Source organism: Scatophagus argus, chromosome 14, assembly GCF_020382885.2.
Source record: "Scatophagus argus isolate fScaArg1 chromosome 14, fScaArg1.pri, whole genome shotgun sequence".
Classification (NCBI taxonomy): Eukaryota; Metazoa; Chordata; class Actinopteri; family Scatophagidae; genus Scatophagus; species Scatophagus argus.
Genome location: NC_058506.1, coordinates 8,560,392 through 8,582,252, shown reverse-complemented (window position 1 = coordinate 8,582,252; position 21,861 = coordinate 8,560,392). Strand labels below are relative to the sequence as shown.

The following is a 21,861-nucleotide window of genomic DNA, read 5'->3' as shown; positions in this document are numbered from 1 at the left end:
TGGGCTCAGTCATGTAGACTGAGTGACTGACAGTAATCTGCCTGGTAATTTGTCCTGCTGGTGCAATATGCTGGTCCTGCACTAATGGGCTTATTTCAGCAGAGATTTTGACTTGTCAGGGCAGGGATAGCACAGGTGGAACTAATGGCAGTAATGATGTCTCTTAAATACGCCATGCTGATGAGCCAACATTCACAGCAGCAGGGTCTTGAGCTGTCACATCTAAGTAGGATCCAACCATAACTCACGCCTTAATGTCTTCTGTGACATCAGTAATCATGAAAGGTATTTTACTGAGGAAGAGATAAGTAGTAGCCACCTGTATACGTATGTAGATTTCGAGCAGCTCTCCCGGGGCCCCATACTGTAAAAGGCCAGGCTAGCAGTGACACATCGTGTTCTGCAAACATCTTAGACGAATGCACAGCAGGAAGAGCTGAAGAGGAAAGCAATATTTTAAAACCACTAGCAGTTAGTAGTACTTTGACTTGACAATACCATGCAATAAGCTACCAAATTATAATGTTAATATATTTTCAGTTTTTTGTATTGTGTAGTTGCCTGTCCACGATTGGTTAAACTATAATTACAAGTCTCGCGAGATACTGTCGTGCAGCTGTTGCCCTGGAAACCAAGCAAAACAACCGCTGCTCTTTAGCTTTAAGTACCACATTGAGAGCAAGCATACTGAGCTTTAAGATACAAACATTTGGAATCAGAATGAGTATCGACTACTACGAGACGCTGGAAATAAACAGAAATGCAACATACGCACATATCAAACAGGCGTACGTTTGTTACAATATCAACCGTCGTTAACTGGAAGCCAATCAGATGTTTTATATCGGGCGTGTGGTGCTTACTTTCACAGTTTTACTCTTTTGTCTAATACAGATATCGACGACTTGCATTGAAGTTTCATCCGAACAATAACGGAGAAGAAAGTGGAAACGCCGAGAAGTTCAGTCAGCTGGGTGAAGCCTATGATGTTCTCAGTGACCGTAAGGAGAACAGAAACTGGACCAGTACTTAATGCGACCCATCACGAAAGTTCTCTGCGTGTTTTGCTAATATTAAAAGCAAAATCCCCAGGGCGCAGGCGCTAACTGTATGCCTGTGATGGAAATGTACAGGTGATATTCAACGAGATTAAAGATAGACACGCACTCCAATAAGATTAAAGAACAGAGTGATTATATAGTGCTTTTATTTTAAGTTTGTTTATCTGTAATGTAAATGAGGAAAAACACAGTCTTAATTTATCTGCTCCGGTATGTCTCAAGATGAATTATTAAACAAAGATTTTAAAAAAAATTACCTAAGTGATACATTTGCACTGATGAAGACTAAGAGATAACTACTTGACTTGAATTAAGGAAAGCTTATTGTGTTAACAAATGATCTGAACAAAATGTGATTAATCAAAGCTGACACACTGTGTGCAAAACATTTTATTTAAAATCATCATCTGACTTAATCTGTAACATGATCCACGTTTTGACAAAATTCCACGACTTTACCAGTACCAGTATTTTAACTAATTCACTGCACAGAGGCGGAGTGCGTGTCTCTCACAATATCTACGTTCTTTGTGACAGCTCGAAAAAAGGCAACTTATGACAAGTTTGGTGAAGAGGGCCTCAAAGGTGGTATCCCACCTGAGTTTGGGACCAGTGGGGCTTGGTCATCTAAATATGTCTACCACGGGAATGCAGATAAAACATTCAGACAGTTTTTTGGTGGCGACAACCCATTTGCAGGTGAGAAAAACAGACCATACTGTGAATGTGCTTAGTCAGATTTCATACCCATTCCTCTAACTATATTTTGACTTTTTTTGTTTGTTTGTTTCTGCTAGATTTCTTTACAGATGATGCACCACTTCAGTTCGGCGGCCTGCAACCAGGAGTGGTGAAAACACAAGACTCTCAAATAGAAAGAGACCTTCACTTGTCCCTGGATGATCTCTTCCACGGATGCAATAAAAAGATTAAGATATCTCGTAGGGTAAGAGCTATTGCATTTGAGAGAATTTTTTTCATCTTAGAGCTTTGTACAAGTTAAATAATTTATACATCCATTAAATTAGACCAAGAACTCCTCATGAACATTCATCCCTCAAAGATTTAACTGATTAATCATACAGTGGTCCAAACAAACAACACTGAGGGAAATGCATTTATTCATTTTTACCTTATTTGCTTGACAGGTTATGAATGAGGATGGATACACATCCAGTATCAAAGATAAGATTCTGACTATAGATGTGAAACCTGGGTGGAAAGAAGGCACAAGAATAATTTTCCCCAAAGAGGGAGATCAGGTAAAAGAATAACCGAGATGCAGCACCATTTTCTATGACATCTGTAATCATGGTCACTCGCGTCCCTGTTTGGCCTGATGGCAGTATAGTGATGTGAGAGAAGCATGAATTCATTAGTTGGTATGTTTTATTTTTATCTTTTTGTCTTACTGTAATTTCATGTGGTCATGTATTCAGTCTCCCCAAAATTTTTTGGTTTGGTTTGTGCATACATGTGTGCAGGGACTGAAGTTTATACAGTTTTGAAAACACTGTGATAATTAAGCTTTGTGTAAATTTTAACTGGATTATTGTAAGAATAAGGAACCATCTGTGTCAGAGATGAGTAAGTGCTTGGGATAAATCACAAGGGAATTATTCATTTGTTCAGTCGTAATTTTATTTTTGTCATTTTTAAATTCCACTCCTCCACATTTGATCCCAAATGTTGTTAGATGATATTGAAAAAACATGACTGCAAACTTACCCAAACAGCTGACAACAGAATGCAATACTGGACAGTTTTGAATCAGGTAAAGATTATAGAATGAAAAGGGTGAGAAAATAAAATTCACTTTAGCTATTAAGGGTTATAATTTCCAGTGAAGCTGCTGCTTTGCCACCAGTAGATGGCATCCACAGACATCTTTCATGGTGCTCACATGCACTTGTGTCAATAAAATCATATAGTATTGATGGACTTACAGTACCAACAGCTGTCGGTCTTCATTACCTCTTTTCTTTTTTCTTGATATGACTTGTTCAATTTGCACAAAACAAAGTATGTGTGTAAAAAAATTCATATTTTAAAAAACTATGAATTGTAACAACTTATCATCTTGCTCTGTTTTACCTCTAGGGACCAAACAGCATCCCTGCCGATATTGTGTTCATAGTGTGCCAGAGGAGTCATCCTCTGTTCATTAGACAACTCAATGACCTGATCTACAAGTCCCAGATCTCACTGGAGATGGTGAGTCATTATGTCTCTGATTTGGTGAGATAATTCTGAAATATACTTAAAGATCTGGTTTAAGTAGAGAGAACATTTCCATTTTCCCGCAGGCCTTGACTGGGTTCTCTGTGTCTGTGGAGACACTAGATGGCAGGCTACTCTGTATTCCCATCAATGACATTGTGCAGTAAGTGCTCTCCTATGTTGGAGCCAAAGTGGAATTCCAAATAATATCAATGGATAATACTATATTCAATAATCCTATATTCAAATACTGAAGCTAAATGAATGGTTTAGACATTAAGATCAGAACAAGAACATAAAAAATTCAAGTACTTAAACAGAGACATTTCTAGGAAGATGTGTTGTGGGGCTTCATCTGCATTTATTACGTTATGCTGTCTCTGATTTGTTTGTCGTAACACATTAGCCCTGCATACAAAAAAGTGGTGACTGGAGAGGGAATGCCGCTGTCCCAGGATCCCTCCCAGAGAGGAAACCTCATCCTTACTTTTGACATCCAGTTTCCTGAGAAGCTCTCCGCTGAGAGGAAGCATCTGATCAAACAAGCTCTTAAACATTGATCTCATTTGATGCATGTGTTGCTCTGTCATGAATAATGATTAATGTGGTTACATTTCTGTCATGAGAGAGAAAGAGAGAGAGGTGTCAACTCAATTTGTATAAAACTTTACTTTGAAAGATATACTGGGGGCAACAGAAAGTAAAGACATTTGTAAACAACACCACTGTGCTTCATCAGCCTTCTGACACACAGTAACAATTCACAGGATAGTTGTGGAGTTGTGATTCGCTGCCATCATGGCTCGTTTCAGCTGCTCATATGTGACAAACATCACCACGTTCCAGGAGCCCAGGCGTAGGAAAGATGGCATGAACCTCAAGAAAAACAAAAAAGACATCTGTCCGTGTTAATAGCTGTAATTTATGGTCTCCTCCCCTCCTCTATAAATGTTGTCATTAATCAGATCAGTATTGTGCATGCAGTCAGTGCTTACCCCTTATAAAAGGCAAGTGGTCCCTCTTTGGTCATCATGGCAGCAGCACAATTTAGGACACTGCTGTACTGGCCAAGCGCAGCATTCATGTATCTTGTCTTCACCACATCAACTGGAGAGGCAATCACTGTTGTGCATAACCCTGCACCGAAGGCTGAGACAAAGTGGCAGGGCAGATTATCTGCGGAGTAAAGCCTGAAAGTTACTGCTCCCAGGAGAAAAACACCAGGGCATATACAGTAAATATATAGTACGTATATATCATGCATCATGTTGCACTGCAGCCACAGTCTTACCTGTCAGAAGAGTGGACCTAAGCAGTGCATCCTTGATGAAATCATACGTCACCAGTTCAGTGCAGTTTACTATTGCATTTCGTGCAATGTTTGGGCCTGTCCCTGAGTAACAGAGTGACATGAAATCACATGAAGAGATTTATCGTAACAAACTAAATTATTTACTTCAATCACTGAATAATCCTCATAAGCTCAAGCTACCTTTCCACAGGCCACGAATGCCTTCTTCCTTGGCAATAGTTTTGTAAGCATCAATGGTGCCACAATAGCGTCTGGCCTGCCCTGGAGACCTGGCCTGTGCCTGGAAGCGGACTTTCACCACATCTGTAGGCTGCGCAAAAGCCACTGCCATGGCGCCGGTGGTGCATCCTGCAAGCAGTCGACTGCAGATGCCAACATCTGGACCGGAGAGGGGGAAGCTGTCAGGCCTGACTAGTTCAGGGCTCTCAGATAAACGATGAGAAAGTATTCATAGATACTCACGATCAGAGCCCTTAGTGTAGAACTGTTTCACAGAGTCGTACAGACCAATGCGAACAGAGGCAAAGCTCATCTGCCTCTGGAGTCCTGCCACCAGTCCGCTGTAGAGGCTCCTGGGCCCTTCTGTACGCACCATGGTGGTGATGGTGCCAAACACTCCTCGATATTTCAATGCAGACACTTTCCCCGTGGCTGCTGAAGCTCTAGCCTCTCCTTGTATCTGTGCAGGATGAAGGTCATGATAGGTAAGGGTAAGAGAGGATGGGGGGCCATTCTTATGACTTTTTCAGCTTTCAAAGCACTAAGTAATGTCTAAAATACATTATGGGCACTTCATTGTTTAACATATCTATACTTTACATATGTACACATGCAATACCAGAATTTAGGCGATGATGGCAAGTCAACTTTGATATTCACAAGAGAATGTTTTACCTGCAGCCGCACTTTGGCTGTGTCCAGAGGAAAGGTGAGCAGGTCAGCGATGCAGGCTGCAGTTCCTGCTCCCACAAACTTCACTGCTGCTGACGGAGGCGCATCTGCAGGTCCAAATCCAACCATTTTCCACAACTATTTTGATCAGTTCCAGGATTGAAGAAGTGGCGTAATAATGTGGAGAGGACAAGTAGTTGCACCAAATTCTGAAAAAGACAAATTCCACAAAACAAAAAAAATGTTATGTTTGCATGTCATTTTTAAGCCTGAATTTTGGTTTGTAATTCTTACCTTTACTGGAGCAGTTTAGGACAGGAACATTAGAGGTCAGGATTCTCTAAAGGCGTCTCTCTGGCTGAATTTTGTCCCGGCTATAATTTGGTTTCCTTGTTTTTCCATAGAATATTGGAGCCTTAAAATCATACTCCAAATCCTGAAAAGGACATAAATAAAATCAAAAACAATAGCAGTAGAACAGTATTAACTGTAATATAAATAAAAGCAGATGGATGTACCGTGATCTGATTGGTGGAAGTTAAAATGCTCGGTAAAATGCCTCTCCAAGTGGCAACGTCCAAATGAATGAGTGAACGAACAGGATGCAGCGGTCTGGGGAAGAGAACTGCCTCTTTAAATACTGCTATGACCTTGTTACATCATGGTATGTGTTGCTGGTGCAGCCCCACCCCCACCACTACATCTATATGGGCTGCTTGCCGGTCACAAGGACACACAATAACCTTTTCTGTGAGACAAACAACATGTGTTTTCATGATTTTTAGATGTTTTCTCTCTACCCTTTTGACTTTATTATCTAGCTTCCTCGCTGCTGTGTCTTCAGACAACAACAACAACAAATATGAAAACCCAGTTGTGATTGATTAGATAGGCTCAGTTTATTGAGTGTTGACTGTTGAAAATAGGACGCAAAAAAATTTAGTTAAGTCAGTTATCGTTTAAAGGTCTATACATGTAGTAATGTTATAGTACAAAGAGTACAGAGTGGAGGTGGAAATGCTGAGTCATGCTGAAAATACAACACATGGTACCACTGAATCAGATCCGTATGTTCAGACCTTGTAGATCGAGTTCCACAGTCCACTGTTTCTGCAATGATAAAAGATATGATAAACTGAAATATATGGCACAGTTGGTCAAAAAGCACCCCAGGTATACAGTTTTGTTTGGTTTTTTGGGTGTTTTTGTCCTCAGTTATCTTTTGAAAATAAATCGACAATATTGTATATCTGACCAATGTAGGTAAACAACACTCTGTAAAGCAATAGAGCACTGCATTAAAATTGGTGTTTATACTGTAGTTGCAGTAGTGAATCTGTAGAGAGGGTAGATTTTAGCTTTTATTTGTTTCCACAGTGTACAATTGTCCTGGAACATACAGCATAAATACACATGTATGAAATATATTGTGTGTCTCTGTGATTAGCGAGCTATGGAATCTGGCACCTCTACGGACATCTGAGTGTCCTATATCTGCAACCAGATGGAAGTGAAAAATGGGCTGAGCTGGGCTGGGCGTCCGAGGTCACGTGGTATGGTGAGCACCATGCAAGCGATAGTGCTGTTGTTGAGATCTGAGAGGTTGTGGGTTGGCAGGACAATTATTTCTGAAGCAATGTGTATAATATGAGCCTACAAGTCCTGTTCTTAATGAAGATGAGACATCATATGATATGAAATATATGAACTGCAAGTGCTATCAGTGAATGCTTGGGTACATGTTGTCCTGCACATGTCACTGTATGAGGCTCTCTATACAGGAAGAATGGAGCATGAGGAACAGATGAGCTATTCCAAGCCCTTATTCAGAGGCTCAGTGCAAGAGGAGTATACCTTGTTGTCTTTCTAAGTAGGGTCACAGATCGGCTTTCAGGGCAGCACCTGCCGAAATGTTCAGATGAGTGAATTTTCTGGTCTGGCAACCTCCGAAGATATATATGCTGAACCTAAATGCTGCATGTGAGGCACCCTAAATGCTTGGTCCTTGGGTTATGTAGAAACATGGCTGTGAATATTCACTTGATTAGACATGTTTTGAAACCATGTTTTGCTGACCACTGTCTGTCCAAAATCAGAGGGTCAGAGATGTACCATTATTTATCAAATATGAATACACATAGACAGAGAAGAGATTTAGAACTAAGTTTTTTTTCTGCTCCTGTTAGTTATTTTCAGACGGCAGCTGATTCTTCTGAAGAAGCAGTATCAAGACACTGCTTCTCTGATGTCTTATTTGTCACTCCACTTCAGTCACCTAATGTTCTTTCAGTAAACTTTCCTCCAGGGTTGGTTGGTGCAAAATATGTAACAAAAATCAGTTGACAAAGAAAACATGTCCCTTCATGTATTCATTTTTGGCATTATTTATAGGTATGCACGACATATTTATGACTTATTGACCAGCAATAATTCATGTTATTTACAATAAGCAGCACATAGATTAACCCATAAACTACTGACAACATGCAATAATGGTAAACTCTGTAAACAATCCACAATACAGAAACATAAGGAACATAAAAATGGTCACTGTATAGGTCTGTGTTGAAAAATAAAATCACAATGTAACATTATTCATATTATCTCACAGTTCGTTCTTGTAAACATGAAATCAATTCTCAGTTACATAACAGCCAGCTGATCAAAACCTTCTGGAATAACACTTTCACATTCAACCTTTACTCCTGAATAAGCATTGTACTAATGGTGGCGCCCACCATTACAATGCATAAAATGTCTCTTTATACCTGAATCCATAAATTACTTCTAGTATTGCAACGAGCCCTCAGAGTCTGTGTTCATCAGGAAGTCAAAGAGTCAAAGAACTTCCTGCCGACCTGTCACCGGCCTCTTCACTGCATCATGGTGAACGTTCAGACCGTTGCGTCTGTGCAGTCCTAGCATAAGAAAGTGATGAGGTCAAAATGGTGACTCCCAGTACTGTTGTGCCCTGGCCATGCCTCTTTTAATTTGTTCATATGTGACGAACATTACAATGTTCCAGGACCCCAGTCGCAGGAAGGAAGGCATGAACCTGAAGGAGGCAAAGGAAAGACAAGTTAAGAAGCATGCCAAACTTACTGTTTTATTGGTGTTCGTTTCAGTGTTACATAAGCGTGGGTTTACCCTTTATAAAAAGCTGTGGGTCCTTCATGTCTAAGCATGGTGAGAGCACAGTTGATAGCACTGCTGTACTGGCCAGACCCTGAATTCATAAACCGTGTTTTCACCACGTCCACAGGAGAAGCCACAACTGTTGTGCAGAAACCTGCGCCGAAGGCAGCAGTGAAGTGACATGGCAGGTTGTCTGTAGGGGAACAGAAGCTAAGTCGTGTCCTTCCACAGTATTTCATATTTGTATTTGGATGTGAAGGAAATTGGACTGATAGCTGCAGTCCCTCAGTTAGTTTGCTTTACCTGTCATCAGGTCGTACTTCAGGATGAGTTCTTTGATCATGTCATAGGTCACCAGCTCTGCACAGTTTACGATGGCATTACGGGTGATGTTGGGCATACAACCTAAACAAAAGGAGAGGGTGGTCATCATAACCAGTAGATGAAATTTCTGTTTTATAATAAATCTGTTAATACTTTGGAGTGAAAATAGCACCTTTCCAAAGGCCCCTTACTCCCTCATCTCGGGCAATCGTCTTGTAGGCGTCCAGGGTGCTGTTGTATCTCCTCCCACCATCAGCCAGTCGTACCTGAGCTTGGAAGCGCACCTTCACCACATCTGTTGGTTGTGCAAAAGCCACAGCCATGGCTCCTGTTGTACAGCCCGCCATGAGCCTAGTGACAATCCCAGCACCTGTGCAGCATGTGTGTATTAGTCACAATGAAGCAGTGGGAAGGATACATCCTCCCTCATATAATACAATGACACTCACTCTCAGTGCCTCGAGTGTAGAATTGCTTCATGGAGTCATAAAGACCAATTCGGACAGAGGCGAAGCTCATCTGCCTCTGGAGTCCTGCCACCAGGCCACTGTAGAGGCTCCTGGGCCCCTCTGTGCGCACCATGGTGGTGATGGTGCCAAAAACTCCTCGATACTTCATGGCATTGCCCCGTTCAACTTTCTGAGACTCTCCCTGAATCTGGGTGATAGGATAATATTCAAGGTTATCAGCAGGTTGAGTGCAGCTTTGATAAGGTATAATTACATAATATAGGCATAATGTTGGAACATCTGATGTTATAATGTGCCAAGTGCGTCACACCTGTAGCCTGACTTTGGCTGTGTCCAGTGGAAAGGTGACGAGGTCAGCTATGCAGGCAGCCGTGCCTGCTCCGAAGAACTTAACTGCCGCAGAGGGCACCATGTCTTGGGGTTTCATGCCAACCATTTCTACACCTGCGTCGATTACATAAATGGAAAAATCTGATCGTAATGCTATTTGCCCCAGACCTCTATGAATATCACACCACACACACCAAAGATGCACTCAGAAAGTCATCACTCAGCTCATCGGTACAAACACACACAGAATGTAACTGTTCATAATCATTTGCTCTGATTATCACGCCTACAGTAACTGTAACAAAACAACAACTTGTACTTTAATACTGAGAGTACTAAATGTCCATGCTAAACACAATGCATACCTGAAAGTGATGGTGAAGAAAAGCCTCAGGTTTTCTCGAGAAGCACGCTGGTGTTTGGAGACGGTTTTGATGTGGAAATGCTGTGGGCCATAAACTCCGTTTGAAGTGAGCCAGCAAACATACAGCTACTCACTGGAAAAACAAACATTTACGTTTTACTTTCATGCATTTTATTAACACTAATGCTATCATTGTGGTTATTGTGTGATTCATTCTGCTTCAGTTCAAATGTGCAAAAAAAAAAGAAAAAAACAAACAACCATGAAACAACTTTAAATTTAAATTTAAACATTTAAAAAAAAAATTTAAAAATTACTCTTACCTCATGCAAGTTACCTAAATATTTTCCAGGTAATTTAATAATCCAGCCCAGAAGACAGAATGTACAATCCTTAAGGCGGTTTGTTCCTTTAGTGCCCTCGTCTCATGCTGTGTGCCTTCTGCTCCCTGAAGCTCCTGAATTTATAGGCACCTTTCGCACATGACTGTGTGGCAGACTCACAAGAAATACACACCTGTTATGTGTAACCCATGTTTACCAGGGTCTGCGAGACGCAACCGGATATTTGAGCACTTGTTGATCTGCTCATCACAGTGTCATTATGGCAGCCTGGTATGGACTCATTCTCTATGAGCACATGTTTAGAGTATTTGTACAGTTGTTTCACAGCTAACATCACAGTAAAACCTATTCCCTGACAATATCATACATTTTCTTATGTCAAGTTTTGAATCCAGAGTTTACACAAAATTTCAGCTTTAACACATGTGCCGACCAGCTCATGTTACTGCACACTGACATCAAGGAGCATACCTCATGTTTCTATTGGTTGGCATAAGCGGCCAATCAGACAGAGAGGCCTGTCTGGATTCCCTGAATGTTTTCATGGGGCATTTGACTAGGTGAGAAGAGTTCTGTGGGGGAACAACATTTGCACCACATCCTTCTCTCAGTGTGAGTACCCAACAACACAATGCAGAACTCGCTCAGGAGTTTTAGGAATTCCCTCATCCCTCCTCCCCACAAGTAATAAAGTTATGAAATGTTCTAGGCGAAGAAACCACCATGCTTCTCTGCCAATCCATATGATGAACGGGGTGGGAGGATGCACACAGCATCTGTATGCAATCATTCAAGCTGTTAGCATCTGTGCAGACAAACATGCAGCACTCACGGAGAGGAGTGGATGCCGAATGGAAAGGGTTAGAGAGGTGACACACTTTGTTGGTAGAGCGCTCGAGTTCTCCGGACACATTCCTCTGCACATGTGACTTTCCACAGCAGTTCCAGGCCAGGGCTCCAGCAAGCCTACGTCAAGTCAGGCGGTTGACTATGCAAAAGTGTGACCTGCACATATCTTGTGTTACACTTGCTGTTACATGTGTCAGGGTGTTGTTCTAGTCCAGAAATGGCACTACTTATTCTTTACTCTGCAACATGCACACTAGTGTTTTCCTCTTATACTGCTGTTTCATCTGTTATCTTTGTACTGTGTGTGCCCCATGCTGTATCAACATTACTGTGTACAGATAAAGTTTATTTTCCATATGACACCTTACCCAAAACTGCAGAAGTTGTTTCGGTAAACAAGGCTGAGGAGAAGTACTGCCTCTGCAAGTGATCTGCACCTCTCACGCATTCTTTCCAGGGGCCATAAGTTGCGGGTATGTGTTGACTGAGAACCTAATGTGGGCTACTGGTTACAGTTTTGCCAGCATTAGAATTAGGTGGTTTATATACTTTAAATCAAGTGGTTCAATAAAGGCTTATTTTATCTTTTCAACTGATTAATTCTTCCCTTCATTTCTTTCAGTTATTTAACCTTGTTGTTAGCAGTTGTAGTAGACATAGTAGTAGTGTTCAAGAAATTGTACAAGATATTGTACACACTGTGTCCACGGTGCACACGTGTTTAGACAAAGAACTTCAAGGCAATAATCCATTTTCAAAGTATTTTCATCTTATTTCAGCTGCATTTTACATGTTGACTCATTCATTTTCTTTTATCCGATTCGCATGACAAAGAACATAGTTGAACCTCAAAGCCAGGGGAAAAGGGGTGCTGCCTTCACCACTTGCTTCCTTGACAGGATGCTAATATGAGGCCCTTGAGAGCACTGTGTGAATAACCTTTGAGCACACATTCTGACCAGTAAACAACTCTCTGGTCTGGCTTTAACCAGTCTGGAGTGACTGCCCTGACAGTCCCAGCAATGAAACTGAGTAGGCAGGGTACCGTCATCACTGTGCTGTCCTGCTCTTTGAATACCACGAACCATGAATCAGTGCTGTGAAAGACTATCTCCACCACACTATAAATAAAGACCGTTATGCTATAAATAAAGTCAGCCGCTGTATTACCTAAAGGTTAGTGGAACCCATAAGCATGGACTGCCATGTCTTCATTCAGACAACTTTTAGGAACTTTTGCCTTAATCTTATTTTAACTAATGGTTTTCTAAGGCTTGAAGGAAACCACACCAGCATGACTGCCAGTTTATTTCTCTAGATCACTATTACACAGCACATATAAAGAGATATTTCACTGGGAGAACAAATGGCCCCACATACCAGGAACGACTCGCCTGTTTGTTAATTATTCATACTTTGACTGGCATTGTTGGTCACAAAGCTGTGTGTGTCGCTTTTATCAACTTTTGTCCATTCTTTTTCTGCTCATAGATCAATAGTTTGATTGTTGGTTGAGCTTTTGACAGGTGTAACCTCAAAGTTTTAACTGTTTCTATATTGTGTCTGAGCTGATTGAATAAGATGATTATCACATCCCAATGATCAATGAAGGCTTAGCCAATGCTTAAAGTAAAATTGCAAACGACAATGTTTATTCACCTTCACCTCTTCCTGCCCTCTCCCCTGACTCTCAAAATCAAATTAGTATTAGCCTGCAACTGTTGGCGGTCAGCTGTTGTGACAGAACTTTTACGTAACTGCATTTATAAGTCTCTCAGTTGTCTCCGATTAACAGTGACTCATATTACGGGACTGAAGCTGCAACTGCAGTGTTCAGAGAGCTACCCTAGTGATCATAATCACATCCAAACACCTTTAGACTTTATTTCTCATTATTATCGATAATAACGCTGCCATTATTGGGTATTTCAAGACACCACCAGCAAATGAGCAAATATTAATAAGCCGTCTTCAGTGGTTTAGTCATTTGTCATCTCCAAATGAAAGCTGAGATAACCCTGATAACGTCTTTACAACGTCACAAAAGATTTTTTTTTTTAGACTGGACAAAACTCCTGCAGAGCCACGGCACACAGTGTACAGCTGTAAACCAACTGTTATGAATAAAAGGAATTTCATGTGTAAAATAGATGGAGTGCTCCTTTACATAAATCAGCTCAGTTACATGGGTAAAGCAAAGAGTGCACTGCTGCCACCTTGTGTTCACAATAAAATTGGGCACTGCACTTTTCTGCCAACAGGGATTCTGTACAGTCTTTACATTTGATACACTGAAATGAAACTGTTCTAAGTTTCAATTTTTAATTCAATCTAGCAATTAAAGTCTAGCAAGATTCAGGCACAAAAACACTTGTTTGGGACTTGGAAAATATCATGTTTCATCTTATTATACCTGGGTTTGTCACTCCTAAAAAACAGCTGAAACGCTAGTTTTCTAGTCAGTGTTGTGCTTAGTAAATAGTAAATTAGTTCATTAATTTATGTACATATGTTTTTATGTATTTTAATTTTTTTAAACCGTTCTGCAGATGTACATTACAATGTTTTAAGTGAGCATCTGTGTAAAGCTTAAATTTTAAAAGACAGGGTATCTGGTCATCACATTATTGAAGTCATGTAATCCACTCAGTATAGTGCTGGGACATTACAGTTCAATCTAAAAGAAAATTACAAGCTAATACTAAGTGATTGAAAATGACACAATTCTTTAAAATTTCTTTAAAATTATTTCAAATGTGATGCCATGGGCATTTGTGTCTATGTATCATCAGTCTCAGTCTTCAGTGAGCAACTCTTAATTTTACCATGATTTGCTTTGTTTAGAATCATTTACAAAAACAATTTCCTGTTAAAATGACATTTCCTGTGATTGACCACGTTGTTCAGTTTTGTTATATCTATTGTGATGTGAATTAATCACATATTGATCAAATATTGAAATATTGAAATATTGAAAATATATTTCAAGAATTTCCTTCCAGGGATTAATAAAGGAATTCTGATCTGATCTGATCTGATCTGATATTGAAACTGTTGATCGGTTTAATATTTCCTTTCTTACAGATTAATCTAAATCAAAAACCTAAAACATAAAAATGGTTCAATCAATCAAATTCAAAATGAAACGCCCTAAAAGTAGCCTAAGACCCCTTCTTTGACTGAACTGCTGAAAACCTTCAAGTCAAAAAACAAATAGTTGAAAACCACATGTAAGGTAGTTTCAGTAGATGGCAGTAATGCTTTGAAAGGTTCACGCTAACCTACTAGGAAAGAAAATCAAAGAAGGAGAAGAAGAAGGGAAAAAAAGACGAAGAAGAAAACCCAAAATAATCACAGTCGCAGAAGAAGAGTTCTGGTTAGCTTCTCGTATAAACGTAGAAACCGAGCGTTAGCTGGTGTCTATCCCATGTCTGGCTAGTGTAGCTGCAGGTGTCGAAGAAAATCATATGCTGCGAAAGAGAGGAAAGGTCCTATTGAACGTTTCCTGACAGACTGACCCCGCTTTCGACAACATGGAGAAACAGTTGCATTTAAACCTTTTAGCTTCCAGACCTCCTATGGCTGGTGGTTTTCAGTCCGGCTCCAAAATGAAAATGGGGTGAGTTAGCTAGCATCGTAATAGCATGCTGTGAACACTGTTGACTGTGTAACGTTACATTTTTCTAATATCCACTGTCACATCAGTTGCTGTTCCACTGAACTCATATGTTTACAGTTCATTGAAGGACATGACAGCTGTGACCGCGTTAGGTAGTTAAGCCGGTTTATGCTATGAGAGTTATGACCAGTAGTGGCAGGTTAAACGAGTAGTTTGGTAATATAACCTAAGAAATATATAGTTTTTAGACTAAACTGAGTTCAATCTGACAGTAATAGTGATCATTAGCTAGCTAACACTCTTTTAGCAAGGCTTAGAGTGAGCATTCATGACACACTATAAACAGCCTGCATGTAGTATCAGTGTCAGTGTGACAACACCTTATCTTTGTCCGCTGTCCTAATGGCAAGTGATAATATTTATGTATGTATGGTGAGTCAATAAAATCTATCTGGCACTTTCATATTTTACCTGGTGCTAATTGTGTGCGTTGAGTGTCTGGAGATACTAAAATGAGACTAGCAGACTAGGAGTATGTCTCCACAGACAGGTTAGATTTTATTGAGCTGCAGGTTTCGGACCACCATCCATTTTCATCTCCACAGCCTGCTACAGTAGTTGTATAAACAAGTTTTTGCTTTTGGTAGGCATGTCCTCATATGTTACGTGTCACATTGTGTTGTCTGTATCCAAGCTCTCTTGAGTGAGTGCATGAATAAATCAAACTACAGCAACAAGTAAACTGTGAATCATTGCCCTCAAAAAATACTCAATTTTTGGTCAGATAAATAACCAGTAGCCAGTGCATTAGAATACTGCAGTTTTGTACATGTATGGCTGCTTTAATCTGAGGTAAGACATAATGATTACAAAGGAATGATGCTGAATGAAACAGTGAACATGTGGCATGGTTGGATAATATTTTATTAAATTTCACAATGTGTTATTTTGAAAATCCTTCTTTTGTCATACATGATATTTTATCCACCATTTGAAAAAGGCTGCAGTATCAGAGAGTTAGATTTTCTTCTTCACTTATTTTCTTGCACAGTGTGTTTTAATAATCCTGCTGCATCGTGGCTTTAGTTTACATTTTGCTTGTCTTTTTTTTTTTTATTATTATTCTTTAAGCCCCGGACGGAAGAGAGATTTCTCCCCCCTGCCCTGGAGTCAGTACTTTGAAACCATGGAGGATGTTGAGGTGGAAAATGAAAATGGCAAAGATATATCCTTGACTGCTGTTTCTGTTTGCCAGTATGCATTATAGCCTCAGTGTGATATGTAACATTTGAAGATAATCAGTTAACAGAGTTAATCTTTATTCACTTTTGTGCAGCATATACTTGTGTGTCTCTACTATGTATATTTCCTTGACTACCTTGAACATTTTCAGAATTTACTGCAGTGGTTCCCATGGTCCTGTGCTGCTTTTGCTCCATGGAGGAGGCCACTCTGCACTCTCCTGGGCAGTGTTTACTGTGAGCATAACTGTTACAGAAACTCTGCAACCTCTTAACTCTGACAGATGACTTCTATTTAAAATACACACCAGCATAATGTGGAGTATTTATGAAGCTGTTGTTTTGTTTCCGCATGCTGTATAACATTTGATTTTAAATGGTTTCTGCATGTGTCTTCTTTGCAGGCCGTCATATGCAGCAGGATCAACTGCAGGGTGGTGGCTATGGACCTTCGAGCACATGGTAAACATAAGCAATGACAAGATTAGTAGCAAGACACATTCTAGGAAATTCACTCTAGGAAACTGAGATCTGATGATTCGGATTTGTCAGTTTGGTTTGGTACAATTACAACTCTTTAAAACACACAAAGTTAAACTACAAGCTAAAGCCTGCAGCTGTCTAAACTCGCTAACTAGCCTACTAAATACTATAAACACGGAACTAACCATAAAATGAACAACAACATATCTGTGCTCACAGTATAAAGAAACAAGTCAGTCTGTACGTTAAACCCACATAAACCCACCCACATCGGGATGACACATAGGCTGCCTTCAAAACATCACCAAAGTGTTAACCTCTAGAAGTCAGAAGTTTATAATACAAACATAAAATTCAAATACTTGCATTAAAATGTGAAGATCTGGACCTCAATCGATCAGTAACACCATTAAATATCTATTTAAAACGGTTTTCAGCAGAAAAAAAAAGTAGTTTAGGGGTTTATTTACTCTTTAATGTTGAAGTGTTTTAGGGTGATGAAATAAGGTGGGGGCCACTTAAGTTATTTTTCTGTCATTATAAGTCTTTATCAGATTTTACTGTTCAAATAGCAAATCACTAAGAAGTGAAATTGCAGAACCACATGTTGGTACGCATTACCCACCTGTAATTAGAAGCTTTGTGATTTGGGGACCCATTACGGCTTCCATTACATCATTTGGCAGGTCATTCTTTGTTTATTCATGAACTTGGACAGACCAAATGGTGAAATCTGCTTCTCTCGCACCACCTGCAGGCGACACCAAAGTGAAAAATCCTGATGATCTCTCAGCAGACACGATGGCCAAGTAAGTTGCTGTGTGTGCAGCTAAGACACACTGGATTTTGTCAGAGCTACATACACACTCACATTTTAAACAGCGGTGATCTGCAGGCTGTCAACAATTTCTGTCTCTCTAATAAGAAACACTAACGCATATGATGGAAATGTTGCAGTGTTAACTGGTTATACTTGATTTTTATTTTTTATTTATTTATTTTTTTTAACAGGGATATTGGCAAAGTGGTGGAGACACTCTATGGAGAAAATCCGCCACCAATCATGATTATTGGACACAGCATGGGTGGGGCCATTGCAGTTCATACAGCTACTGCCAATCATATACCATCTCTGCTTGGCCTCTGTGTCATTGACGTTGTAGAAGGTCAGAGCTTGTGCTTTCTCAAATGGAAATATCTTAAATGGACATTTCTCAATTTATGTCGATTTTATGACTACTTTAAATTAGCAGAGAATCTATATGCTATGTAATATTCATAATCAAATCAAATTGACGATGAGAATAGTGGTTTTATTAATGATACTTTTGCTAATTGCTTTCAGGAACAGCAATGGATGCTTTGAACAGCATGCAGAATTTCCTCAGAAGCCGGCCAAAGACATTTAAATCTCTGGAGAATGCCATTGAGTGGAGGTAAGCATGAAACATGATTAATAAACATTGTTTACTAAACCCATTTGGAGAATGATTGAAATGAAGCAAGGAAAGGACATATTTAGATTGTCCAATTTTAATCTCCTACTCGTTGGGATTTTCATCTGGCATTTTCAACTGGTATCATTTGTGTTACACACGTGTCTGAATTTTTCCTTTTCCTTTTTGCTTTCAGCGTGAAGAGCGGCCAGATCCGGAACGTGGAGTCGGCACGAGTGTCAATGGGAGGACAGGTGAAAAAGTATGTCTTCTCTGTTTCCTGTTTGTGCCTTAAGTCCTGTGTGGTTTTCTAAGTTTCATGCTAATTTTCTCTGTTGTGACATTTACAGATGTGAGGAATCCACCAGCAGTCCAGGGGTGTCCAACAGCATTGGTGAAGGTATAATAGAAGAAGAAGAGGATGAAGAGGTGGAAGAAGAATCCAACAAGAAAAGGATGAAGGAAGATGACCAAGAGGTTTCGTCTTTCTGTTGCAACATGTCTGTGTTTGTGAGATGTTGAAAAGTAGCTGAAAAGGTTTATTTCTTCCGTACAGATAAAAAAGGAAAGCATCTTTACCTGGCGAGTGGAGCTGTCAAAGACGGAAAAATACTGGGAGGGCTGGTTCAGAGGCCTCTCTGCCCTTTTCCTCACCTGCCCTGCACCAAAACTACTCCTGCTCGCAGGTTAGTTCCCTCACAGCTAACTTACATTATTATTTGGTTCATTGAACGCATAAAAATGACCTGGATAGGTGGTTTTGATGGATTTTCAGGTCATGTCCTACTAGTTTGGATGAATACAAATATGATTCAAAATTTATTCTAAGCTTTTTTGGCTTTTTTTTTTTTTTTTTCCTATTGACTGCACGTTTTCACCCCTGACTTGATCCATTGTACAGGAGTGGACAGGCTTGACAAAGACCTTACTATTGGACAGATGCAAGGTAAGAAGCACAAATTGAGATTTTATGCATATTTACTGTTTTGTTTGTTTTTTCCTCATTTGATTCTTATATGGAAGACTGCACAGCCCCTAACCTTATCCATATTGTCCACAGGAAAGTTTCAGATGCAGGTCCTCCCTCAGTGTGGTCATGCCGTCCACGAGGACGCACCTGAAAAAGTAAGGGCTGTTTAGCTGAGTGTACACCATGCACTGTATGTATTGTCCTTTGACAATGTCTGAATTGCTGTTTGTAGATATACTTCAACCAAGATCTTTCACTTACCAAATTAGTTGTTGTTGTCTCTGTTTGATTCAGACTCAGTTTGTTGCCACTTTATTAATTTAATCTTCTCATCTGTTGTCAGGTAGCAGATGCTCTAGCAACATTTATGGTCCGGCACAAATTCACCGAGTTTAAGGAAGGATACCTGTGGTAAGTGAGCTTCCTATAAAAGATAACATACATCATGCGACTACTTTTCAAGTAGTAATTGATTATTGTGTAGCATAATAAGAATTTAACATTGCTTTTGTGTAGAATTATAAAAGACTGAAATGTTAATGTAAAAAATACTGAGGTAGTAATTTCAATAGCAGAGATGTAGATGCAGAATCCACATTGATTTTATGTAATGATCTTTTTCCACAGCTAATTTACAGTTTTCAGTCTAAATATAGCCAGCAGCCATAAAAGAAGTGTTTCAAGATTCATCCACATCCTCGTACAATTTAACAGCAAATGGAGGAAAATATAACAAGCATTATTATTGTTATTATTATTATTATTGTTATGCTTTTGTTATGTAGATACTTTGCCTTTCAGCTTTGCCTTATTTTTATTTTAAAACACTGGGATTTGATTGTACCTTTTCTTTACAGTGTTTTTTTTTTGTTTGTTTTTTTTGTTTTTTTTAATCTCTGAAATGTATTGTTCCCCCTAATTACTGTTTTATTTTGAGTGATTGCTTCATTGTTAATATTTTGTGTTTGTACTGTTTGAATTCAAACAATGATTAAAGATGGATGCTGTAAAAATGTCATGCTTGTATATTTGGTATGCGTCTTAAAAGACACCATGATCATTTTGAACGTGGGAGTTCATTTAACATGATATCATGTAGCAGGATAAATGCTAAGCTAAAGGCGAAGCCCAGCTTACAGTCACTGTTGTTGTTGTTGTTGTTTAGAAGGTAACATGTATTCTGATTCTGCTCAAGTTCTACTTATCACTTGTTATTTGAAGCAAAGTGATCATTGTGACATCAGAGGGTTTTTTTTTGTTTGTTTGTATTTTTTGTTTGTTTGTTTTGCAGCCCAATTTTATGGTGGAGGTGTATGTTGTACATAAACTCTGTGATGAAATTCTGATATTGTGTCCACATTTGAATTCCTTCTCAGTGAACTATGTGCACATGATTAGACAGTGGCTGCTATTTGTTCTGCGTCAGTGACTCAGACTTGGCAGTCAAAAACAATATAAGTAAAAGCTCTTTCATTTGTGTTAGATAAGACCTTCACTGTGTTACTATCATAAATTCTGTTTTCCTATTGTACTAATTTAAATGTGTTGCCAGGGTTGGTTTGTGTCACAAAAATATAAAAATTAATATAATAATATATTAAATGATAAATAAATAATATAATAATAATCTTCTGCTCTAATAGAAAACACTGACAGGGAATATTTTATTGCACAAAGAATATTTTCGATATTTATAGTACATTTTGTTGACTATAGAATACTTATTTTTCTTTTGGTTTTGTAATCAGACTGTTGTGGTGGAATATTTTCACAGTGTGGTATTACTTGAAGGACTCAAATACTTCTCTTGCTGCTGCATTTAATAACCATGAGTGTGTCCACCCCCTGATAGTACATAAGGCTGCTGTACACCTCACTCCCATTGCTCATTTGTACACTACACACAAAAAGTTAGGGATATTTGACTTTCATGTGAAATTTCAGAATGCACTTAAAATGCACTATAACCTTTACATATGAACTTAATTTGACCACCTCTAAACTTTTGAATGCACATGTCCAACTGTTCAGTGTTTCAGTACTTATTGCATAACATGCTGTTCTCTAACAAGGTGATCAACTGCAAAAATCACAACCTTGAATCGACCACTAAATGTTCAGGTTCGATGACAATTTGTATTTAAACAGTCCTCCTCATGCTGTTCACATTTTGACATCATGAGACTAAGACAGCGTCTAACAATTGATCAACAGAACCTTGCGGGGCTTCAAACCGGACGTTCTCAGAGGGAAGTCGTCACTGAGCTTGGAGTGTTGCAGTGTGTCTTCAGCAGGTTGCAACAGAGAGGCATAGAAGTGGACGTCCTTTGGCCACATCCCATACTGATGACTGCTTCGTTGTGAACAGAGCCCGGCAGAAACGGATGATGAATGCCACTCAACTCCAGGCACGTTTAAGGGAGGTGAGAGGCACTCGAGTGTCACATCAGACCATTCGAAACCACTTACATCAGCATGGTCTGCGTGCTAGACTACCTGCAAGGGCACCTGAGCACACCACCAGGCACAGCAGTCATGGTCTTGCATTGGCCGGGGGGCACTGATGCTGGATGAGGAACCAGTGGGCCTCAGTACTGTTCACTGATGAAAGTTGATTCACATTGAGCGGAAATGATGGCTGTTAACGCTGTTGGAGATGTCAAGGAGAACGCTACGCATCAGCCACTGTTGTCACCAGACGAACCTTTGCAGGTGTTGGTATTACAGTCCGGGCAGGTGTGTCTAGTCAGTACAGAACTGCCATACACCTTGTGAGTGGTACTTTGACAAGCCAATACTACCTGAATAACAT

General features: G+C 39.6%; 4 protein-coding genes across 6 annotated transcripts; 2 read left to right on the top strand and 2 right to left on the bottom strand.

The window, feature by feature from the left end:
- The first annotated feature begins 371 nt into the window (after positions 1-371).
- Positions 372-3,964, top strand: dnajb13 (DnaJ heat shock protein family (Hsp40) member B13). The gene is made up of 8 exons (XM_046410491.1): positions 372-788; positions 895-1,001; positions 1,599-1,760; positions 1,859-2,007; positions 2,210-2,323; positions 3,162-3,275; positions 3,368-3,444; positions 3,688-3,964. The coding sequence occupies exons 1-8, from the start codon at positions 721-723 to the stop codon at positions 3,839-3,841; spliced, it is 945 nt and encodes a 314-aa protein (XP_046266447.1). The 5' UTR covers positions 372-720; the 3' UTR covers positions 3,842-3,964.
- On the bottom strand, positions 3,932-6,135 carry LOC124070523 (mitochondrial uncoupling protein 2-like). Its single transcript, XM_046410492.1, has 8 exons — positions 6,003-6,135; positions 5,779-5,920; positions 5,488-5,693; positions 5,056-5,272; positions 4,774-4,971; positions 4,573-4,674; positions 4,277-4,457; positions 3,932-4,157 (listed from the first exon to the last, which is right to left on the bottom strand). Exons 3-8 carry the CDS (start codon positions 5,611-5,613, stop codon positions 4,043-4,045), a joined length of 939 nt encoding a protein of 312 aa, XP_046266448.1. The 5' UTR covers positions 5,614-5,693; positions 5,779-5,920; positions 6,003-6,135; the 3' UTR covers positions 3,932-4,042.
- A 1,699-nt stretch (positions 6,136-7,834) lies between these two features.
- LOC124071220 (mitochondrial uncoupling protein 2-like) lies at positions 7,835-10,591 on the bottom strand. Of its 3 annotated transcripts, none has more exons than XM_046411719.1 (8): positions 10,431-10,591; positions 10,109-10,240; positions 9,724-9,857; positions 9,393-9,600; positions 9,116-9,313; positions 8,923-9,024; positions 8,632-8,812; positions 7,835-8,539 (listed from the first exon to the last, which is right to left on the bottom strand). In XM_046411719.1, the coding sequence occupies exons 3-8, from the start codon at positions 9,847-9,849 to the stop codon at positions 8,425-8,427; spliced, it is 930 nt and encodes a 309-aa protein (XP_046267675.1). In that variant the 5' UTR covers positions 9,850-9,857; positions 10,109-10,240; positions 10,431-10,591; the 3' UTR covers positions 7,835-8,424. The 3 variants fall into 3 exon arrangements, with proteins under 3 accessions (XP_046267675.1, XP_046267676.1, XP_046267677.1); XM_046411720.1 differs by having other exon boundaries at positions 10,109-10,188; positions 10,431-10,551; XM_046411721.1 differs by lacking the exon at positions 7,835-8,539 and having other exon boundaries at positions 8,628-8,812.
- A 4,023-nt stretch (positions 10,592-14,614) lies between these two features.
- ppme1 (protein phosphatase methylesterase 1) lies at positions 14,615-20,395 on the top strand. The gene is made up of 14 exons (XM_046411395.1): positions 14,615-14,919; positions 16,051-16,144; positions 16,305-16,397; positions 16,565-16,622; positions 17,401-17,452; positions 17,655-17,809; positions 17,989-18,079; positions 18,276-18,341; positions 18,430-18,556; positions 18,636-18,765; positions 18,981-19,025; positions 19,140-19,204; positions 19,393-19,460; positions 19,677-20,395. Exons 1-14 carry the CDS (start codon positions 14,834-14,836, stop codon positions 19,678-19,680), a joined length of 1,134 nt encoding a protein of 377 aa, XP_046267351.1. The 5' UTR covers positions 14,615-14,833; the 3' UTR covers positions 19,681-20,395.
- The last annotated feature ends 1,466 nt before the right edge of the window (positions 20,396-21,861 follow it).

Coding starts and splice junctions, on each gene's coding strand:
- dnajb13 (XM_046410491.1), top strand. CDS start 721: ATGAGTATCGACTACTACGAGACGCTGGAAATAAACAGAAATGCAACA. Junction 1,761..1,858: donor TGGCGACAACCCATTTGCAG/GTGAGAAAAACA, acceptor TGTTTCTGCTAG/ATTTCTTTACAGATGATGCA. Junction 3,276..3,367: donor CCCAGATCTCACTGGAGATG/GTGAGTCATTAT, acceptor ATTTTCCCGCAG/GCCTTGACTGGGTTCTCTGT.
- LOC124070523 (XM_046410492.1), bottom strand. CDS start 5,613: ATGGTTGGATTTGGACCTGCAGATGCGCCTCCGTCAGCAGCAGTGAAG. Junction 4,972..5,055: donor CTACACTAAGGGCTCTGATC/GTGAGTATCTAT, acceptor TCTCCGGTCCAG/ATGTTGGCATCTGCAGTCGA. Junction 4,458..4,572: donor TAGGTCCACTCTTCTGACAG/GTAAGACTGTGG, acceptor TTTACTCCGCAG/ATAATCTGCCCTGCCACTTT.
- LOC124071220 (XM_046411719.1), bottom strand. CDS start 9,849: ATGGTTGGCATGAAACCCCAAGACATGGTGCCCTCTGCGGCAGTTAAG. Junction 8,813..8,922: donor GAAGTACGACCTGATGACAG/GTAAAGCAAACT, acceptor GTTCCCCTACAG/ACAACCTGCCATGTCACTTC. Junction 8,540..8,631: donor CCCACAGCTTTTTATAAAGG/GTAAACCCACGC, acceptor TGCCTCCTTCAG/GTTCATGCCTTCCTTCCTGC.
- ppme1 (XM_046411395.1), top strand. CDS start 14,834: ATGGAGAAACAGTTGCATTTAAACCTTTTAGCTTCCAGACCTCCTATG. Junction 16,145..16,304: donor AAAATGAAAATGGCAAAGAT/ATATCCTTGACT, acceptor ACTACCTTGAAC/ATTTTCAGAATTTACTGCAG. Junction 18,080..18,275: donor GAGAATGCCATTGAGTGGAG/GTAAGCATGAAA, acceptor TTTTGCTTTCAG/CGTGAAGAGCGGCCAGATCC.